The 21,168-nt window shown below is 41.6% G+C and overlaps 2 protein-coding genes and 1 non-coding gene across 3 annotated transcripts; 2 read left to right on the forward strand and 1 right to left on the reverse strand.

Annotated features, from left to right (window-relative positions):
* Positions 1-9,833: 9,833 nt before the first annotated feature.
* On the forward strand, positions 9,834-12,732 carry marcksl1a (MARCKS-like 1a). The gene is made up of 2 exons (XM_062439824.1): positions 9,834-10,120; positions 11,339-12,732. The coding sequence occupies exons 1-2, from the start codon at positions 10,037-10,039 to the stop codon at positions 11,882-11,884; spliced, it is 630 nt and encodes a 209-aa protein (XP_062295808.1). The 5' UTR covers positions 9,834-10,036; the 3' UTR covers positions 11,885-12,732.
* Positions 12,733-13,703: 971 nt separating this feature from the next.
* On the forward strand, positions 13,704-13,785 carry trnas-gcu (transfer RNA serine (anticodon GCU)). Its single transcript has one exon. It is a non-coding gene; the product is annotated as a tRNA-Ser (tRNA).
* A 4,861-nt stretch (positions 13,786-18,646) lies between these two features.
* On the reverse strand, positions 18,647-20,402 carry LOC134000487 (gap junction beta-4 protein-like). The gene is made up of 3 exons (XM_062439823.1): positions 20,228-20,402; positions 19,293-19,594; positions 18,647-19,181 (listed from the first exon to the last, which is right to left on the reverse strand). The coding sequence occupies exons 1-3, from the start codon at positions 20,396-20,398 to the stop codon at positions 18,839-18,841; spliced, it is 816 nt and encodes a 271-aa protein (XP_062295807.1). The 5' UTR covers positions 20,399-20,402; the 3' UTR covers positions 18,647-18,838.
* Between the last annotated feature and the right edge of the window lie 766 nt (positions 20,403-21,168).

Raw genomic sequence — 21,168 nt, forward strand, 5'->3', positions numbered from 1 at the left:
ATGATAACCTTGTTATGAAGCCCCAAGGGGAAGACACACTAAGGACGTCACATTGTCTCCCTTTGGAACTGAAATACGGCTTTTTCGTCTCTCAGCTTTTGTCAGAGCAGGTGTCTTTCATATTGTACCTGTCAGTGGGAGATATATTCATCCCGTTTTGTTTTTAATGTATCTTTCTGTCAGGGCGGTATCTCAGGCTCTGACAAGGAGTGAATGTATGAGAGAATAATTCCGGCAGTAACAGTAAATCTTTGGCCAAACTGACTGCACTTATTTCCTGATGAGACACAAACGTAAATAACTGCCCCGGTACCCACACCCTTACCTCACTCGTCCTCCCTCTCTACTCCCTGTTTCAACCAATCAATCCCTAGTCAATTACTTGCAATCACTGTCAGGCAGTAGCCAGAGTGTTATGGGCTAAACAGACCTATGCTAGCGGGAGGTTAATGCAGGCCCAACTGGGCAAGTTGGTCAGGCTGTCATGGATCAATGCTAGCTGTCTCAGCAGACCAGTGGAGATGAGGTCAGTGCTACACTGAAAACACAGTCAAGCAGTTCAAAATCAATTAAAGCAATGATAAGAGGGTGGGAGGCATTGCTGGCACAATGGTAAGAAATGCAAGCTGGGTTGCCAGAAGTCAGAGGTGTAATGTTACTCACAGTGTGATGATAGAGTTGTGAAGGCTGGCTAAAGGTCAATACCAGCAGGTTGGGTGAGATTTAAGGAAGCTGTAGCCATTGTCTTTATAGACTCATAGTCATTAATCTAAAGGCTGATTTATGTTTATACGTAACCTCCACGCCGTAACTACACCGGTGCCCCGACGCCGTCGTGCACCTTTCGAAGTTCTGCGTCTCTCCATCGTGTTGTGTTTTGTCGCGGTGCAATTCACCGCCAGAGCGGTAGGGGGATGTGCTCCTTTCCTGAATGATTATCGGTGTCTCTAGTCCCTTCCCAGGTATGACAATTTCACACTTTATTTTCTGTGTAATGGCCACTTCTTATTTTTTTCCTATCACAAATATTTTTTTAAACTTGCTCCACAGCAGATTGAGCTACTTATTTCAAGTGAAAATGTGCTTGAAACAAGTGAAAGTTGTTTAAAAACAAGTTACTTTTTTGGTGTTTTTTTAGTCTAATTTGAAGTGTAATGAGATTTATTTTGACAAGAAGATTTTGAGTTTCTACAGTGTTTTGTTGTAATGCACATGATTGCCACACAACATTGTTTTATTTATTAATTATTACTCTGTATATATTTTTTGCTACCAAGCAAACCAATCACAGCCCTTGCAGTCTGCGTTGCCTTGACACATAGTTACATTTCTGGGGAGGTGCACGTCAGGGGCGTAGGGGTTCACGGCGATGCAGAGAGCTAGAGTAGAAGCATAAATCAGCCTTAAGGGAGGCTGAGGGAGCCGTACACGCCCTTTAGGCTGAAGACTCCTAACCTCATTTGCATGACTGACATCTGCATATATTTACAATATAGACAAAGGTAAGGATGAGTATATAGACATCAGGGCTTTTTTGGCAGCTGCACCAGCTTTTGCTTATTTTGTACTCCAAATAAGCAACTGACAAGATAATTGTCTCCATTATATCACTTTTGAGCTAAGAATATTTTTAAGAGTGAAATGAAAATAACCCAGACTCCACACCTCACCCTGTCTTCTGAATTTTTAATAACTCACAAAGATGTTCATGCCACACTGACGACCCAGTGCTGGTTCAAAGGGAGCTTTTTTATGTAACCATGTTTTGATAAACTGGAGGAGGACAAGAGAGGGAATTGGGGGCAAGAGATAAAGGGGGTGGGTTATAAATAGGTCACTCACAAACAAGTGCAACACACAGCAATGATGCTTTATGACAACCCAGCTGCAATGGCAGATGGATGAAATGGAAAACTGGAGCAAAAATGACAATCAAATAATAATTCACTCCAAAGCTGAGTGTCCTACACACAAATATTTGATTATGGTTATTGTTATTTACAGGCTGGTTTGAGTTTTGTTGCTTTATGGCATAGAAAGCAGAGAGACCATCCCTCAGCTGGACTGGCATCTTTTTGGCAAATATTCACCCTGCTTATGTGCCATTGAGTTACTGAACCTGCCCTCACATACCAGCAGAGGAGGGCCAGGTAACAATAAAAACTAATTATTACATAATTTTCTTTACAAAACAAATGTTAAAAGTGTTAAAAATCCTAATTGAACCAAGCATGTAACTGTGCACTGCTTTGTTCTTGTGTGTTTCGAGTGAAATTCAGTGTAATCACACACAGAGCGAGGAGTCAACGAGAGAAGTGAGCTGACTGTCTTTTTCCAGCGCAATAAGAGGTGCAGAGTCAATGAATCTGTCCCACACACGGCTCATTAAAACACAATGGTTTTGACTTTAGACATTTATTTATTTTCGCCCAAGGCCTTTTTCTGCTCTCTGCCCTCCATTCTGGTGTGTGTGGGTTGTCGAGAGGGGAGGGGTGCATTGTCAGAGGAGGGTAGTGGCTCTGTGAGGTTTGACTTCTTGACGCTGTGCTCAGAGAGAGAGACTGGATTACACTACGACAGCTGGGGCAAGCGTGGCTATAGTTTAAGCTGCAGACATAAGAACTAGACAGCCCCCAAAATGCACACACCCAACCACACACACTGGTTGCACACATACAAATACGCACCCTGACACACTTGCAGAAAACCATGAGCACACCACAACGTCGCAGACAGCACAAGCACAATAGCTGTGCAGCTGAACAGTCTGTGTGGGCAAATTAGTGAGATTTCAATAATGGCTTTACTGCTTCCACACAGATAAATACACAGATTAACACACTGCAATTTGCATATTATGATCACTCTTCATATTTTGTTAGTTTGATATGGTCTTAGTCTTTGACAGGGGGGAAAAATAACATGACCTCAGTGACATTAAGCTCATTATGTCTAGACAGAACAAAACGCCATCGCCATTGAACATCCTATTCTTCTCTGTACCTGGATGAGATTACTGCTCAATGAAGATGCGAGGGGCGTGTCTGCAATCTTTTATTTCAAGATGAGGCCAGGATGTTGATATCTGATGTCTGAGTCATGTATACAGGCTGGGGGATAACCCTAGAAGCTCTCTCTTTCTCTGTCTCTCTCTTGAGCTCCCCTCCCCCCAACCCACGCCGGACCGCCTGCTGAGGCACAGCAGGGCTGCCAGGTCATACTTAACACCAACCACAGCCATTCCACAGACCTCCTCTCTCTTGTTCCCCATCCCCCTCTGATCCCATCCCCCACCCGATCCTTAAATCTGCATTACAATGAAGATGGTTGAGGAGGAGGGGGGTGGTTTGAGGAGCCGGGAGAGAGGAAAATACAGACGGGGGCTCAGGGAGAGTGATGATCTCACAGATTGGCCAAAAAGAAGAAGGCCAAGCTAGATAACCCAGAATTGAGCTAGTCTGAAGCTGTGTGTGCATGGTTTGGGTGTGTGTGTGTGGAGTGGTATTGGGGGGTTAAAAGCATTTGCATGTGGTTGCACGCAAGTGGTTGTTGTTGTATATACAGTATATTCTTTGTGTACCAAACAAACGACACTGATGCTGCCAGTTATTTTTGAGCAGCAGTGGAGATGTCAGCATGAGGTCCTATATCACTCAGGCCCTTTTATATTATGCAGGAATGCACAGCTGTCATGAAATATGGCCTATTACGTTTTATTGGTCTGCTTTTAACTGCGTGGAGTGTGTAAGGCTCTCTGTGCTTCTACTTTGACCATTAAACGGATTCCACAAGGGAAAATTGATTTCTGTCTGTCACAGGGCATCTGATGTTTAGTGATTTTTGACACAGACATAGTTTTGATATTTGGTAGCCTACTGATGACTTACTTCCAATTTGTCACTGACAGGTTCTTTAAACTATTTTGCACAGTACAACTTTTCAGGCATGTCACAAGTGTTAGTATGTCCTCAATAAAGGGTAATAGCTGTACTTTTCTATTAAAACATAAATTATTCCATTACAAATGTTAATAAATACAAAGAAAAAAATAAAATGCAGTGATGTAGCATTTGATCAAGCTAACCTGCTACTTAAAATAATAAAATAGCTTGATTTTGAAATTAGCTATGCTACCGTATTCCCAATGATTACTGGCAAATGTAGTGAAATTAGAAAAGCCACTACTCCACTACTGCCAGCTAAGAAGTCATCCAGCACAGTTTTGTTACACTTTATAAAAATCACATACTGGGTGTTTATTGGTGGACATTTTTGTTTAACTGAAACGCCAGGCTAGCTGTTTCCTAATGCTAAACTAAACTAATCTGGTTGTAGCTTTGTATTTACCACACAGGCATAAGATGAGAATCTTCTCATCTAAAACCAACATTTTGTAGTAATTGCTTAATGTTGTTTATACATACATTGTTTATTCACACACTTAAGTGCACAATTTCATTGCTTGCCTACTGAATAGAGGACGATAAAGAAGCAATTTAGCCATTCTGCTATTGTTCAGGCGTTTCAGTTTGGTGGGGCGCTCCTTCCGAAAAAAAAAACCTTTGGAACATTACTGTGAACGTACATCTTTTCCACACATAAATTGCGTTCTAAAAATTTGCTTAGTGTTGACGTAAAGAGCTAGCTAAAATGAAAACAAGTCAATTTAGTGGAGAATACTGGTGATGGGGAATTTTTACATCCCATGTACCCAAAAGTAGCTCTTATTAATGGCCGGTAAGCATTTGTTAGTCACAGCTTATAAGGTAAACCCCCGAAAGAGGGGCCTTTTGCACTGAGACCCTTCCGATAAATGAGCGTATAGCCTAGCATGGCCCTAGCTACAGTGTTACATCTCGACTTGGAGGCAAACCTTATAAACTTGCACTGTCTGAGTCAGTTTTGGTTTACTTTCCATTCTGTGTGAAGCCCGGTGTATCTCTCATTGTGGTGTCTGTGAGTGAAGAAAGAGAACAACTGCAAGAAAGCGTGGGAGGGATGAAGAGGGAGAGTGTAGGAGGAAGAGCAGGCTGTGATAATGATGAATGAGATGATGGCACACTGACCTAGTAACTCTGCAGTGCTGTTGCCAGTGGGGATGAGCTGCCCTACTACTGTACGCCCCTGTCTGACACACACATGTACACACATTGACTCTGCCCAGCCCCTATCCTCTCCCTCTGCTTCACTCATCAACGCTTTCTGTACTCCTTAACTCCTCACCCTCTCCTTTTACTTGTTTCGCCATCTGCTTTATTTCTCACTGCTTTCTTCATGATAAGGGAGAAGAAATAGCCTGACAGGGAGATGGTGAGGGCTAACTTTAAAAGGAAATCACGCTTGATTTCCCTGTGGCCACAGAGGTTGCGAGCCTTGATTGCATAAATTGTGGGAGTCAGAGTAATGTCAAATAAACAAAACTGAGATGATAAGGCAAACAAAAACAACGCCAAAGCCATATCCTCTTCCTTTCTCCCCATGAGTAGGTTCCCACCAAACCACGTCCCTTCGTAACATCAGCCAGGAGACGTCGATAGAGGCAGTAGTTGCCATGGTAACCGGCTCTGTGGCATGTCTGCACGCACGCAGAAATGTAGGGAGGGGTATGTCGCGTCATGAGTGTGTCTGTCACCTTCGGCACAGAGTGAAAGAGACGGAGAGTGGGGGGGATCAACTGCACATATCAACATGACTACTGTTGGTCTCCCTCCATCTTTAGAGTTTGTGTATTGTGTTTCCAAGCTCCCCCGTGAACAACTATTTCATCAATGAGGCGAGTCAAACATGCAAGCCTGGCTGAGCATTGGACATCCAGCTACATGCCTTCCTCCGCCTCTGAGAGCCACTGCCAGAGCCCAACAGGAGATATGTTTGCACAAGCCCCTCGGCCAAGATGGCTGCCATGTGCAGCTTTGTTGTTGCCTGCTGGTGAGGGCCTTTTTGCAGTCAATAAGCCAGTTGATCGAAATAATTAGCATTACAAAGGGCTTTCTTTTAAGTCTACGCACCCCTATTCATGTCAATGAAGAGGGCTGTGTACCTGATTTTCCTTGTAATTAGGTGCTTGGCAATGCAAATGTTCTGTTTATGCCAGACTAAATCAAACATATACAATCAAATTTACATCATGGTTCATACAAACAATGCTAATTAGATATAACTTTTGAGCAAAATCCAATGCTGCATTTTCATTTATGAGACAATAATATGTAATGCTTTTAGTAGTAAAGCTGTGTTGGTGTAGCCATAAATGCAAGTTTGGCCATATACATGTTGCTTTTCGCTACCTTTTCCTCACATTTATTCCTATTATAAAATCTAATTTATGACTTTGCCTCAAAAGATGACATTACATTAGGTCTTGAGGTATTTGGGCCATTAACTGTGCACAACTGCAGCAAATTTGTTGCCATCAGTGTATCACAAAACTGTAAGAGTGTGCACAGCAAACAGCCTGCACTCTCATTTCTGTGATTGTGTATGCATGAATTGCTGACAAACTGTGGAACGCTGGGAAATTACATATTCATCAAGCTGATATGCTCAAGTCATCTGTTCAAGGTGACTGTCATAAAGACAACTTTTTTCCTCCTTGAAGCACGAGGAACCCCCAGAGACATGTTTCTGATTTTTCTCCTTCGCTCCAGTCCTCCTCCCTATCTTTTCACTTTCTACTTGTGATGCTCATCAGTTGGCTCGCCGAGACAGACAATGGAGGCTTTTAGCAGATTTGAGAGCTCATCCTGTGTCAGGGCATGAAAAATGGGCAACCACACAAACAGGAGCATTGACAAGCTCAAAGGGAAAAAAAGTGTGTGAAGAGGAGAAGAAGCACCACGTTCAACGTGACAGAAATAAGTAGGCAGGATGAGGCCAGAGGAAGTCCTCCAGTCACAATCTCATTGTTCTCAAGGAAATCAGGCCCGGTCATCATCACAATGTGTGTACTACGAGTGTGTGCATGTAGTAAATTAATGGTTTGGCTTTCATTGTCAGTATTCATTGCATTTTCAGCTTCTGTCCACACTAATCTAAATGAACTTTGAATTTATGTTTTTGTTGACCTTTGCAGGGCATAGACTATACAATCCTCTCGCCCAATGCATGCTGGGATAGTCCGCCCCCCTGTGACTCTAACAGCATTAACGTTCAACATGCATATTTGTTCTTTTGTTGAGAGGTGGATTGGAAGATTTATGCCACTTTTATGCCTGCACACAGGGAATTAGCCTAGCTTAGCATAAAGACTGAAAGCAGAAGAAACAGCTAGCCTGGCTCTGTCCAAAGTTAAAACAAATATACCTACCAGTGCCTCGAAATTACTTCTAATTAATAGGACATATCTTGTTTGTTGAACTAATACATAGATAAAAATGTAATGTAACGTAAAAACAACAGATTGTGGTTTCACAAGGAGTTACAGGCTGGGACTATTCCTTGGATAGGTGCAGTTATTCCCTGGAATTGGATCATCACCACAGACAGTTTTACTTAACTCTTAGAAAGTAGGTGAATAAACACATTTTATAAGTGTCGAACTACTCATTTGAGTAGATAAAGAAAATTCTTGTGCTGGAATGTAATAGTATACTAAACTGCAAAGGTCTCATGAGTGAGAAACCATTTTTGTGGAGAAGTTTTCTGATGTTTTGCAGTTTCTAACAAGCAAGAATGGCGGTTGACGACAAATCATGAGTCTCAAAAATGGATCACATGACAATCATATGCCAAGTGTTTAAAGAAAAGGGTTTTTTTCAGTCCAAATAATGCAATATTGGCATAAATTTGTTGCAGTTGACAGAAATTCCAACGTTTTTGTGGATATGAGGCCAAAATAGAAAGACTGACTGATCAAAATGGATCCACATTTTACCTTTGTAGTTTAAGGGTTGCAAAAACCTGGGCAGCTGTGCCTCTGCAGAAGTTTGGACACCCTGCTGTGAAACCAACTCTTTCTTCTGCTGATCAAACCAGGAACACCTCTTTGAAATCTGACAACCTTAATGTGTAGACCTCATCAGAATGAAGACCCGACTCAGGCGTTCCACATCAGAGCGCAGCGAGGAATTCCACAGACATGATTGGGCTATGAATGCATGATTCACTGAATCGCAGGGATGGGGGTAAAAAAAAAAGAAGTTTCTAAAACATGTTTTTCTCTTTCTTGACTCAGTTTGGGAGAATGTATGAAGGGGTGGTGGTTTAAAGCCCCTGATGGGGTATTCCACTCTGGGAAGCTCAGCCCACTGAATGGATGGAGATCATTCTCTGGGTGGTGTATGCATGCCTCACATACCACAGCTGTGACATGTTTGTGTGAGTGTGTGCATGTGTGGAAGGCTGAGGGGGTGGGTGGGGATCCATTGGTTTGGTGGAAAAAATGTCAGAAATGGATGCCTTAGAAGAATACAAGACTTTAATAAGAGGAAATCATAAATTAATGGAAGTCCTATAAGGATGAGAAACAGACAGAGTGCCACTCTGTTAACATGGGTTCATTACTGGGATAAATGAGGGCCTTGTTGATGGGAAAGAAAGGATAATTTGGTTAAAGTAGCCAGAATTAAGAGTAACGGCTTGAAAATGGGGCAGCTGGCATGTATAATGCATGTACGACCCTGTCCCATGGCTGGCCAGGCTCACTAGCACTCATAACTCAGCTTAAAACATATAACCCTTGACCCCGCTGGATCACAAGAACCCATCAGCTTTAAAAAATAAAAAAATGCAGTGTCATTGCTGCGATCGTGGGATTCGCTCGTCTGGCCAAGAGACCTCATTACTGTCTGACAGGCGGATTCACTGTCTCTCTGTCTGCCTCGGTGACAAAGCAGCCCCAGTGCCATCGGAAGGTCTCCTTTGAATGCGAGGCTGGCTGCGTGTGATGTAACGAGTTTTGTCTTAGAAAACTGAGCCTGTCACTCAAAATCCACTCAGTCATTCAAATACAGTTTTTATGCAGCCTAAGATCGGATCATCGAGATGATCTGATAATTTATTCAAGCTAATTAAAGTCACTGAAACTGTGATAGATGACCTTAAGCTTGAAGAGGAGTTGACATTAAGTTTAAACAAAGTGTATGCAAGAGCTTGTTATGATCTACTGTACTGGAGCCCAGCCTTTACAAGTAACGCTGAAACCACAGTATGTGTATTTCTATGAGCTGTAAGGAGTTCAATCGAGGAGTGATGTCCCCTTCTTGGCTGATTTTAATCTTTTTAGAGGCCCGGAGAAACGAAACTCTGCACTATTTCACAAGAACGAGCAAAGATTTAAGAAAAGTCACAAAAATGAATGTAGCTCAAGTATTTATATAGCAAAAATATTTGTGTTTCTTCTTTCCTACCTTGTTAATCATTTTGTGACTTCTCGGATTAATCTTGTGACCCCTTTACTTGTGAACTTAAGGTTGTCTGGGAATTTATAGAAATATTTATAGTATTATTTGCTCATGAACTTATTCATACATCATTTCAATGACATCTTCATAAAGTGAATCAATTTCTGTGACCTGTATGATTTATGCAGCCTGAAACACTTGCATGCGTTACAGTTTATGAACATATGCAACAAGTGATGAATAGGTAAATGAAAGAAGTCTCTAAAATTTAAGACTAAATCTTGCAGACATCTGAGACAGTGGAAGAAGTCTTGCTGAGCATGGAGTTGAGTCGCATACTGTTGCAGTGGCAGGGGGTGCAGGAGGAGGCCCATCCCTCGACTGCCCATTGGACAAAAACCGACCGACACGCCCAGGGGAGGAGACTCCAGTCGATTTTGAGGCGCGGTTGAAATACTCTCAGTCGTTTCTCTGCCATCCTTTAATTTGAGCTCAGCCGCCGTGGGGTCCACACTCACAGAAGGGGGAACTTCTCGTTTCCAACACCTAGATAGGGAGAAGGAGATCTGGTCGGATTTTTCACCTCTTTGGCAAGATTTTACCTATCCCAGAGCTGGATTTTTAAATCTGAAAAACACCTCCAGGTTTTTCTTTTTCGATTTTCTTTTTTGTTCAGAACACCTAAAGGAAAAAAAATGGGAGCCCAGTTGTCCAAGGGTGGAGTAGCTGTTGAGGGGAAAGCCGTCGCCGACCCTGCTGCTGCCAAAGCCAACGGCCAGGTGAGTAAAGTTTGCCTGCAGTGCTGAACATCAGCGGGGAGCCACATGGCACCCAACGCCCACTACCAGCATGGGTGCCACAGCGGGGCTCAGGGCAGAGACGAGAGCTGAGCTGTTGCTCATTCTCACTCTGCACTGAGGGCACATTCAACCCTCAACACACACTCACACCACATGGCTGTAGAAAATGAACTTAAAGTAAAATTAAAGCAGGTTGTCTAAATCCAGGGGACCTCCAGCAGACCAGCCGTCGAGTGGCCATGCTCGCCCCCGCTCAGCGCGCACCAGATCTGCCTTTGTTAATTCTGTCTGCCGGTCCCAGGGGGGGGGGGGGCGATTAAACCCCAACATTTGATTCTACAGTGTCAGATTTGGGTCGAAATGTGTGTTTGGACCGTGTTTTCTCTCATGAGTTGATCGCAGTCGGGGGAGATAGTCACGTCGAACAAAAGATGCGAGGCGAGCGGTGCAAAGGATGCAAATGCGCTCTGCTAGAGGCGCATTTTGCGGAGTTGCAAACAAAGCGCGGCCAGGCTCCACTTCAAACCTCAACTCCCTCTAAATGCATGTTTTTCCACATGTTGCTCGAGTGGGTCTTTAAAGATAGTGAAAAAAAATGCATGATTGATGACTGAAAGGTGATTTATTAAACTGCTGACTGCGTGGAGAGTTGGCTGAATGGAAGATGTTCATTAACTTGAATCTACCGACATTTAGATTAAACCCAGTCTACATGTATGCAGCGTGGATAGAGAGTGCTTTAAATATGTGAGAGAGTGAATGGTGTGTGCTCGCTGCGCTGATGTACAGAGCAGTTGTAGATGAGGGCTGCAGCCTCTGGATGAGAGCACACACCAGGTTTCACGGGGATTCCTTTGTTCCGCAACTTGCTCGCCGTGTTGACGTTTTGACGCAGCACTACTGCCCCCGTGTGTCCAGTCAGAGTCATGCAAACAGCTGTTGAATCCCAGCCCCCCTCCCCCGAACCGCTGTAGAGTCAAGCAGCTTTCCTCAAGTATAACATGGATTAACAGGGAGTAAATGGGCTAATGCTAATCTGTCATATGCCAGACCCCCCCCCCCCTTTAGATTTATTTGCAATGTTAGCACACATTTCATCACTTTATCCATCTGTGTATTTGGATGATTTCCCCTCTCTGGAGGCAATGTGTTTGTTTTGACCCAGTTTGTATTACTAACGAGTCCTCTTCTCTGCAGGAGAACGGCCATGTTAAAACCAATGGTGATGTGTCAGCCAAGCCCGACGGGGATGTAGCTGCCGCAGATGGTAATGGAACAGCTGAGCCGGCCAAGGAGGGCGAGACCAGCGCCGGAGATGCCATCGAGCCCGCTCCCGCCACCGAAGGCGAGGCCGCCAAAGCCGAGGGTGAGGCCGCCAAGGATGCCAAGAAAAAGAAGAAGTTCTCCCTGAAGAACTCCTTCAAGTTCAAGGGTATCTCTCTGAAGAAGAGCAAGAAGGGCAGCGAGGAGGGCAAAGAGGAGGCAACCTCCCCCACGACCGAGGACAAGCCCGAGGAGAACGGCCACGCAGCCAAGGAAACCAAAGAGGAGACGCCGGCCGCTGAGGCCAAAGAGGGAGAGGACGCAGCAGTGGCAGCCGCTGACCCCGCTGAGGGAGAGACCAAGGCGGCGGAGGAGGCCCCACCCACAGAGGCTGCCCCCGCCGAGGAGGCCGCCGCCGCCCCTGCCCCCGCCGAGGACACAACACCTGCAGCCTCCGAGGGCGAGGCCAAGGCAGAGTGACTGCACCCCCGCCACGGCACCTGAACTGATTTTCCAAGATTAAAGTATATAAATATATATATGAGAGACTTGTGCCACGTTCTTAAAGTTATAAACAAAACTACAAAAGAAGACAAAGGATATATCACGTTTGCTGATTCAACCACCAGTTCACTGCCTTTTATTAGTTCTTCGACAGACGGAAACTCACCGGGCCCTCTCGTGATGAAAGTGTCGGCTTGTGTCGCCCCCTCATGGTACACACAGGGACTGGCGTGTGGCGAAGGTAATGGATTGGATGTGGAGCGAATCAGGAATACTGACTTATTTTCCCAATTCATGGAGAAGCATCCTTTTTAACAGCGTGGCAGCCCTATAACATTTTATTTTTCTTTCTCATCTTTTTGGGATCTAAAAATTGTCACCGTCGCGGAGCAGGGCAGACCATCTCCTTCACTTCGAAATGACTGTTATATGGACACATAAACCTTTCAAATGATCTTATTAATTTTTAGAATTCTACATTCCTATGTTTTACCCCCAAATTTCAAGTATTTTGTCATGTATAGAAAAGTGAAAAACCGAGGAGGGGAGGTGGAAAAAGAGCTATGTCTTTGTTCGTGCATTTTGATTCTTTTCTGGCTAAAACCACATTCAAGCTTCTTGAGTATTGCAGTGTTCACATTTCAGAGTTTATGATGCAGGGGTTGGGATTGTGTACAAAAAAATGTGAGCTTTTTATCTGCAAACTGTCTCTGTAAATATGTTTTGGCCAATATTTTTGGTTCTCTTTTATTTTGCTATCATTTGAAGATGTTAATGGTTTTATTGTAACTTTTAATAAGGGTAAATAAATGTTCGATCCCCTCTGTCTGTGTTCTGCCTTGTGATTCACACCCAAAAGACACACTGATGCAGCGGGAGGGCGCTAGCAGGTCAGACTGGTTTAAGACACTTGTTTTTTTTCCTTTAGGAGGAGGCTGGTTCACTCACTACATAATTCATACAGCAAAACAAACAGTTATATGATAGAAACTGGGTCATAACAAGCATACTTTCTTAGATGAGAATATCTTATTAAAGTTAACCCTGACAAATGAAATGAGGGCTCTAAATAAGTTTCCACATCACTACCAAGCCAGCTAAATAATGGCTGAAGACATTTAAACATTGATGATAAAACTAGACGGGGAGATAGCTGCTAAATTACAGTGAACATGAACTATAGAGGTTATATTTACCTGAGTCATGCTTGTTTCATCCATGTCACACCTGCATCAATATTTTGTTGCAGCAAAATAATTTTTTGGACCTATTAAAGACGCAGAGCAAGAGTGATTAATGAGAACCAAGCTATATTCAGATTTACATTAAAATCTCTTACATAATTGAGTAATTATATCAACATACTTGAAATGTAGTTATCAAACGCCAGAATTAGACTTTAGATACTTCATTGACAGCCAGCATACAACCTCATTTTAATGTGTTGGTCTGTGGCTCCCTCTGTTGGACAGTGTCTATATTACACGTGATTATACACCCTTGTTGCTTCTCGGTTGTAGTAAACAGATTTTCAGAGTTTCAGTTAATTGTTCATGTTTGGTGATTTGTCAGGAGGTTTAGTTGCCATTTGTCTTCAGCGAGGCTTATGCTGCATACTAATGAATGCCGTGGAAGTGATTTTGGCATACACATGACTGTGCTTACAGGTAGAAGCATAATTAGAAGCAATAAACATGTAAAATGTAGGCCATAAACTGACCCCAAAACATCGAGCGCTGTACTTATTAAGGAAATCAGCTGTGACTCGTCTTATCATGACAATATGGTCGGAACAGACGAGGTGGCCGAGTGGTTAAGGCGATGGACTGCTAATCCATTGTGCTCTGCACGCGTGGGTTCGAATCCCATCCTCGTCGTACTTTTCATTGTGCGATAAAATTATATGCGTTCAAATTGATCATTCAATAATGTTAAATTAATGAGCACGACTGACATTTGACCCCTCCCGTGTTTCTTCTCTATCTCAACGTGATTAAATGCTCCATTTGTCTTTACTTTGAGAAATTCTACTTCTGGAAATCAATAGAATTGTTTCAGTTCTCATTAGTGGCAGCGCTCATTTTACCGTCTGACCTGACATAGGTAAGATTGTAAGTATTAGTTACTTTTTATTGAAACACTGCCATTTATAAGGAGACTGTTATGCCGCGTAAATAAAATGCACAGGCATACATTTACTGTCATTTTATTAATCTTTCTTCTCACTCAGCGCTTTGATAACAGCTCTTCTGCCTCTAATTTTCGGCGCTGTAGTGCGCAGTATTTTAGAAATTGTGGACGGACCGGTAGGCTATATGTCATATATCAGTCCTTTAGAAGCATTTTCAAGGCTTGTATGTATCTTATCCGTTTAAGGAGCTCAGTTAACTTTACTTTTAAGCAGGCCTAACAACTTTTAAGTAAGTTAACTGCACGGTAATGGCGACATTGACGACGACAGCCTCAGAAAAACAATAGGCTAGTTATTTTTATTTATTTGTTGTGTAAACTCTAAGTTGTGAAATAAAAGTATTTTTTCCACCCAATTTGTCTTAAACTACCAACATTTCCTTGAAAGTGGCCCAAAACACAGTTAATAGTAAATAAATATATATTTTTAATAGGAATTAGTTGTCATGTGTTCCAGACGTTATAGTTCAGGTGCCATTACTCTTGTACATAATTATTGCCTAATGAAAAGCTGATTTTAAAACCAAAAGTAATTAAGACTAAACATGTGTATAATTAATTATTTTCCAAAGGGGAAAAGCTGTTTTTAGCTTCGTCTCGATGATGTGTTGCCATGGTTACAGCTGAGCACATTTTATGAATGGCTGTAATAACTCTTCCTCTGCGTGGAGTCACTGTGTTTCTTACATGCACACTCATATGTTCAACTGAGCAACAGATTTTGGTCGCTGCGGGAATAAGTTTCTGATAAATTCTTATGTCTTACTGAGCTGAAAACAGAATAATGTGAATCTGTTTGGAATAAACTGACTTTAAATCAGATTCTGCTTCTTCTGTTGTGAGCCAGTGACAGTTTAACATCACTGAACTTCACATTTGTATGTTTCGTATCTTGTCTAACCAGCCTCTATCTTTCCTATTTGTTTTTGTTGCGCATGTTCAGAAATGGATTACAAGCCCTCATTTGCTGGTCAACCCCTTCCCATGAAGTCTGCACAGAGGGCCAAGGCCTATGCACAGGGGCGGGTCACAGCAGAGGGTAAGTCAACCATATGTCCGGACACTGTACTGTCTGTAGCCTCAGCAGCAGTTGTTTTACTGCTGTCCGGGTTCCTCTGATGAGCTGCTGGTGGAATCTGCTGAATTGAGCTGGAAGATCAAGCTGTGAATGAGGACAGAAGTCATGTATTATTTTACTTTAATGTAGTCAGTACAAGGTGAGGTCATAGGTGGTACATCATGTGAGCTGTGTTGCCATGCTGGTTCAGATGAAGGAGTGCATGCTAGTTAACAGCGTCAGCTGGCTGCATTCCTACCTGGTTGAGCAGCACAGTGGATGAGACAGAGCATTCACTTCCTCCTCATCTGCTGAAAGTTTGAGGTCCCATGAGTTCAGCTTTGTTTAGCAAAGCAGATGGAAAGGGAAAAAACAAACACAGATGCACCAATACAACAGTATAAACTAACTATTTTGAAATCATTGATTTGATAAATCAGGTCCTAGGTCACATAAAAGCATACATATGAAGCTGCACTATGTACATGTCACTATATTTGTTAAACAACATGAAGTCGAATTAAGCCAAAATAACACCTGCTTCAAATAACTTGCTGTTGCTAGTGCAGGTTTTGTTCTACCTTCCATTTAGACTCAAAAAGCAAAAGTCTCTGGTAATGGTTATCTTGTCTTACTTGGATGGGGTTCCGTTTATTGTTGTGGCAACTACATGAGGGACAATATTTTCATTTAACTAATTATATTCAACAACTCTCCCTAACTTTCATAACACTGGTTTCTACTTCATGCATTACAATATCATCTATATGAGTGATTGAAAAGGAAAATGTTTGATTCATAAAATCACAGATTGGTTGCAATACTATCTAATAATTATAGTGTTTACTCACATATTAAACTTGATGTTTCTTTGTTCTATTTTCAGTCAGTAGTGTTACTGTTTCTTCTATCTACATGTGTATTAAATGGAATACAAACATAGCACATATATGCAAAGTGCTTCCACTGTTCTCCATTCATTACTACATCATATACAAAGACCCCACACTGTGTCTGCAGTTAAACTGCCTTACAACCCCTGAAGCACTTCTCCATTTTTTCCCCAACAATATGCTGTCCCCTTCTCCCCACTTCACAGAGAAGAATGCCTGGTATTCTAGCTATGTCAGTGGTGCCCAAAATGTTCAGGTTTGGACTCCTGTGCTGTCTCAACTGGTACCGTGAGATGAACTGGTGATACTAGTATGTTTTTCGACCTGGCAAATGTGCACACATGTTGTGTGATTACATGTTTGAAAGCGCAGGTCTGTTGCTTGCTTATTAACAGACTGGAAAAAAGTCCACATACAGACAGGAAGGAATTTTATAGAGGGATCAGTCATGCAGCCATTTATTGTTGTTAATTTGTTGTTTTTTTTTTTTAAATTGTAGTATTATTTATATATACTGGTCCCTGTACAACTGAACATAAAATGGAGAGATACAGTATATAGATTGATATAATTTGGTTTATTTAACTTGGATAATGCTGCCATCTAGTAGTCAAACAGCAAAACATGATTAAAATCTTTTTTTACCAGTTTTTGAACATTAACAACTCTCAGAAGTCCTCACTGAATGTTTGTAAACAGCTAAACACCAAACTCTGAATTCAGTATTAAATACAACCTAAATTTGATAAATGACATCTGCTGCTTAACAGACATGGACGTTTATCACTGATGTTATAGGCATCACACTGTATATATAAACTCCAAATATCTGTCGGGGGAAAAGTAATATATATTTTTTTTCTGTAAACAAAGATGGTCTGAACACATCAACATTTTTTTATTTTACAGGCATTTAAATACAGAACTATATCAGCTAGTCTTAAACAAACTATTGGACCACATTATGACAGAAGTAGTCTGCTCTGCATGTCGAGATGTTACCTTAAGTAAAAATAGAAATTTTCATGTAAAATCACTAGGTGAGCTTAGCTCAAATCCAGCCCGTAAGAATAAATGTTCAATTCATCCTCTCCTCTCATAATAACATGGTATGAAAATGATGTGATTTTCACATAATGAAAATGCAGTAACTTGAAATCTCACTACACATTTTGAATTCTGATACACTTTATATAGACATGTGAAGGAATTGCCTACTTTTCAGATACAGCAGATATGAGTCTCACTATATCTGCTCTCCTCTGCTGTGCTTCGTTGGAACTCTTAATGAAGTCCATTAATTACCCGCTAGAATTTGCTGACCAAATACCTCTGAAACATGTCCAAATCCATGTTTGGTCAATTTTTAATGGAACAAAGAGTTAAATCAACACTTCCATCAGTCTGTGAGGCAGATCCGTGGGTTCATCAGATTCCAGGCGTTGTTTTGGTCCCAGGGCCAGCCCAATGCATAATCAAACTGAGTGCCTGCTTATGGCCCCTGTGGCCACCAGAGGTCCCGCAAGAGCACTTTAAATGTCCCACAAGAGAACTTGATCAACAGCAAAGTTGGCTGTCAGATCTCTGACAGTGTTTGTATGAGGAAGAAATAACAAGAATAAGTGCCTGAATTAAAGTAGTTTATTTTGGAAGTTTGTTCACTTTTTCTGAACTTTTTCATTATACTTTATACATAGTTTTCAAAAATAATTATTCAGCTTTATATTGTATTATTAACTGGTATTGTTATTGTGTTACAGGTTCCTCTGTTCATTTTATATCATTATTTAAGTGTTCATTTAATTTATTTAGTATTTTTTATGTAAGACTGAAACTTTACTGAGGGAGGTACTGTTTATCTAAATGTTTTGATATTAGTTGTAGTTGATTGTTGATCTGCACTTCTGCAGGTTGCAAAACTTTTAAACCAAAAGCAATTTTGGTGGTTCACAGTAAATTCACTGTTCACTGTTTATTTTGTTACTTTTCAGTACACCATGTTATGCCACTTAGTACTGTATCACTTTGAATTTTATAAAGTACAAACTAATACCAGACAGCTCTCGTGAGTTTGCCACCTTTTAAGGATTAAACACCATAGAAGGGTAAAACATGCCAGGCTGACATTGGTATGATGTAAGCATAATAGCTGCAACTGATAAAATTGATAATAGGTGTGTTAGATTTACAATAGGTATACAAATGACCAAGTATTGACAGCAGCCAATAGTATTGACCGCTAGGAGGTGGTGGAGGACCCCCAAATCAAATTCTGCTTAGGGCCCAATAAAGGCTTGGGCCAGCCCTATCTGGTCCCTTTAGTAGAAGAAATGTGAATTCACAGAGTACCGGAAACAACCCTTTTGGCTGTCAGATAACAAAGCAGTTAACAGTGTTAAAGATACCACTAACTGTTATACTAAGACTTACACCAAGGTGTCTCATTTAATTAGAAAAATAATTAATGTATAAATAGTTTTACAAACACAACATCAGATTCCATTTGTGCTATCCAGGATGTTTGTCCTCGTACAGACAGCCATTAAATGATCATATCTGTGGTGCACATTCAGAAATATGATATCCAAACATGGTAATACTAGTAGTCCTCTTCTTTGTACAATATCCTACAGCGTACAACCAGATGTTGTTGGTGATCCTTCCAACAGAGAATCTGTTGCACACAGTCAGTCATCATCATTACACTGCCGTTTCTGGTGTCTTTTACTGTAACAGTTACATTAGTTAACTCTGTTAACAAAAATCCATGGCCTTGGCGACATTTGGGTCCTACAGGGTCGTACTTGTCGCATATTCTGTGGCCTTCTCCCTCCTGTTTAAACTCAGCTGGCTCTCTGCCAGTGTTGGATCAGTCCTCCGGTACTGGGACCTGGGTGGGGCAATGTTGTTGAGCTCATGCTGCTCAGCAAACAGGACCCTCTGGTTATCATGTCTGACTTGTGACACTTTGGCAATGCGCTTGCCGACGAGATATATCATCTCACAAATACACATGAAGATGCACAGCGTACTGGACACAACCATGAACAGCATGAAGATCTTTTTCTCAGTTGGACGACTAATGAAGCAATCGACCGTGTTGGGGCATGGTTCCAGTGAACACTTGGATATCCTAAAAGAAAAGTACAGAACATATTAAAGCTAGATTTCATCAAATATGTGGTAGTTTGGATGTATTCCCTCAATGTTCATGTTTTTATGTAATGCTAAAAAAGACCTGTACCTTGGCAGATCATATCCATGGTATATCCGATACAGGATATAGAGAAATGATATGTCGAATCCAGCTTTGAAGATTAAACTTAGCAGATAAGTCCACCACAGCCCACCTCTCTTCTTGCCAGGGTTAGCATACAAGTGTGAGCCGTTGTGCAGTTCCACATATTTTCTGTCCTTCCCTTCGCGGTATTTAACGTGAGCCATCACCATCAAAGATGGGCAGGTGACGAAGATCAGCTGCAGTGCCCACAGGCGGATATGGGAGATGGGGAAGATATGGTCGTAGCAGACATTGGTACAGCCAGGCTGGAAACAAGTCAATACAAATACTTCACAAAAAAAAGACAGTACTGTGCCAGGTGGATTAAATGGGTGGATGGCAGAGGTTGTTGCATTCATTTATCCATAGAGGCAATACTTTTAGTTTATACAATAACTAATGCAACTGTCGTGAGATGATAAATACAAAACAATAGTACCATTTTGCTGTCAGAGTGAAAAATCGGATCAGGGATACGATGAAAGTCTTAATGCCCCTATATGTCTTGAAAAGAATAATGCATCTGAACCTGCAGCCTTTTCTAGGGGATGGTTAAATAGACATAAATCTTAACTAAAAGCGGGTACATTCAATAGCAGAAGTCCCAAAAAAGAACCAATTTATCCAGACAGCTGAAGGATTTTGCAGTTGATTTTTAATGGATTTTGTTTATGATGAAGATTGAGATGTGATTAATTTATGTTTTGGACTCCTAAGAATTTAGGATAGTCTTTCAATAAGGCCAAATGCACTAAATACCTGACTTTTAACCCCAACCACATGACTGATGTATGTTCAGCAGGCCATTTATGCTGCTTCTGATTTTCCTGTCATCAGTTTATCCAATAAACTCAATCAAACTTGCAAGCACAGTATTAACAAAGGTATAGATATCTTACCTGTCGGGTATTACACACAAAGTCTTTGCTCTCATCACCCCAGACCCTTTGTGCTGCCACCACAAACACCAGCACGCGGAACACAAACACCATGGACAGCCAGATCCTCCCGAACGCAGTGGAGTATTTGTTAACTCCACTTAATAGACTCTCTAGCCCTGACCAGTTCATCCCTGCTGCCGCACTGGCCTGGGTGATAGACAAAAGTTCACCCTGTCAAGAGGGTGGAAGAAAGAAAGAAATAAGAGTTATGGTTCTATATCCTTATGTGAAGATTAAGCACAGATCATAACTGAATTATTGGTGTCATTTCCTTAGATGTATTGCTTCCAAATGTCTATTAGAATAATAAGGCCAAACTTGTTGTTCTTAGCGGGGTGTGGCTAAGTCTTAAACAAGTTTGGCTTTATCATTCTAATCTCACAGATATCTAACAAACATGCGCACTCATGTCAGACATACCAGCTGCGCCCTGAGCTTTGCTTGCACGGACTTGCATGAAACCATTGATACCAACTACCCAGCTGATCTCCCAGGAGATGCATTTCACATCTACAAACAGTTTCTCTCGTCTGTCTATAGGTGTTTGTTGAATGAGCTGTTGCAACACAACAAATTGAATTAAAAGCCAGTTGAATTTGTTTAATGCTTCATATGTTGTTTTTCAGGATTATGAATATTATCTGTCTCCGTGCTAATGATAGGTCCATGCTTCAGAAGCCTTAACAGGCTGTGCACGGGCCAGAGAAGATAAAGTCATTTTATGCACAGGGTGGGAAATTAATTTGTTTATCTGTTGACTGCAGTGGCGGGTGGATTTAAAAAAGGCGGCCCATCTGTTTTTTGTTTTTTGGTGACATGTGACATTTAGAAATATGGAAAAGGTAATATTTAGAGCTTCTATCTCTAGTAATAGCTTATTCATATTTCCAGAATTTAGT

The sequence above is a fragment of the Scomber scombrus genome, chromosome 19 (assembly GCF_963691925.1).
Source record: "Scomber scombrus chromosome 19, fScoSco1.1, whole genome shotgun sequence".
Lineage (NCBI taxonomy): Eukaryota > Metazoa > Chordata > Actinopteri > Scombriformes > Scombridae > Scomber > Scomber scombrus.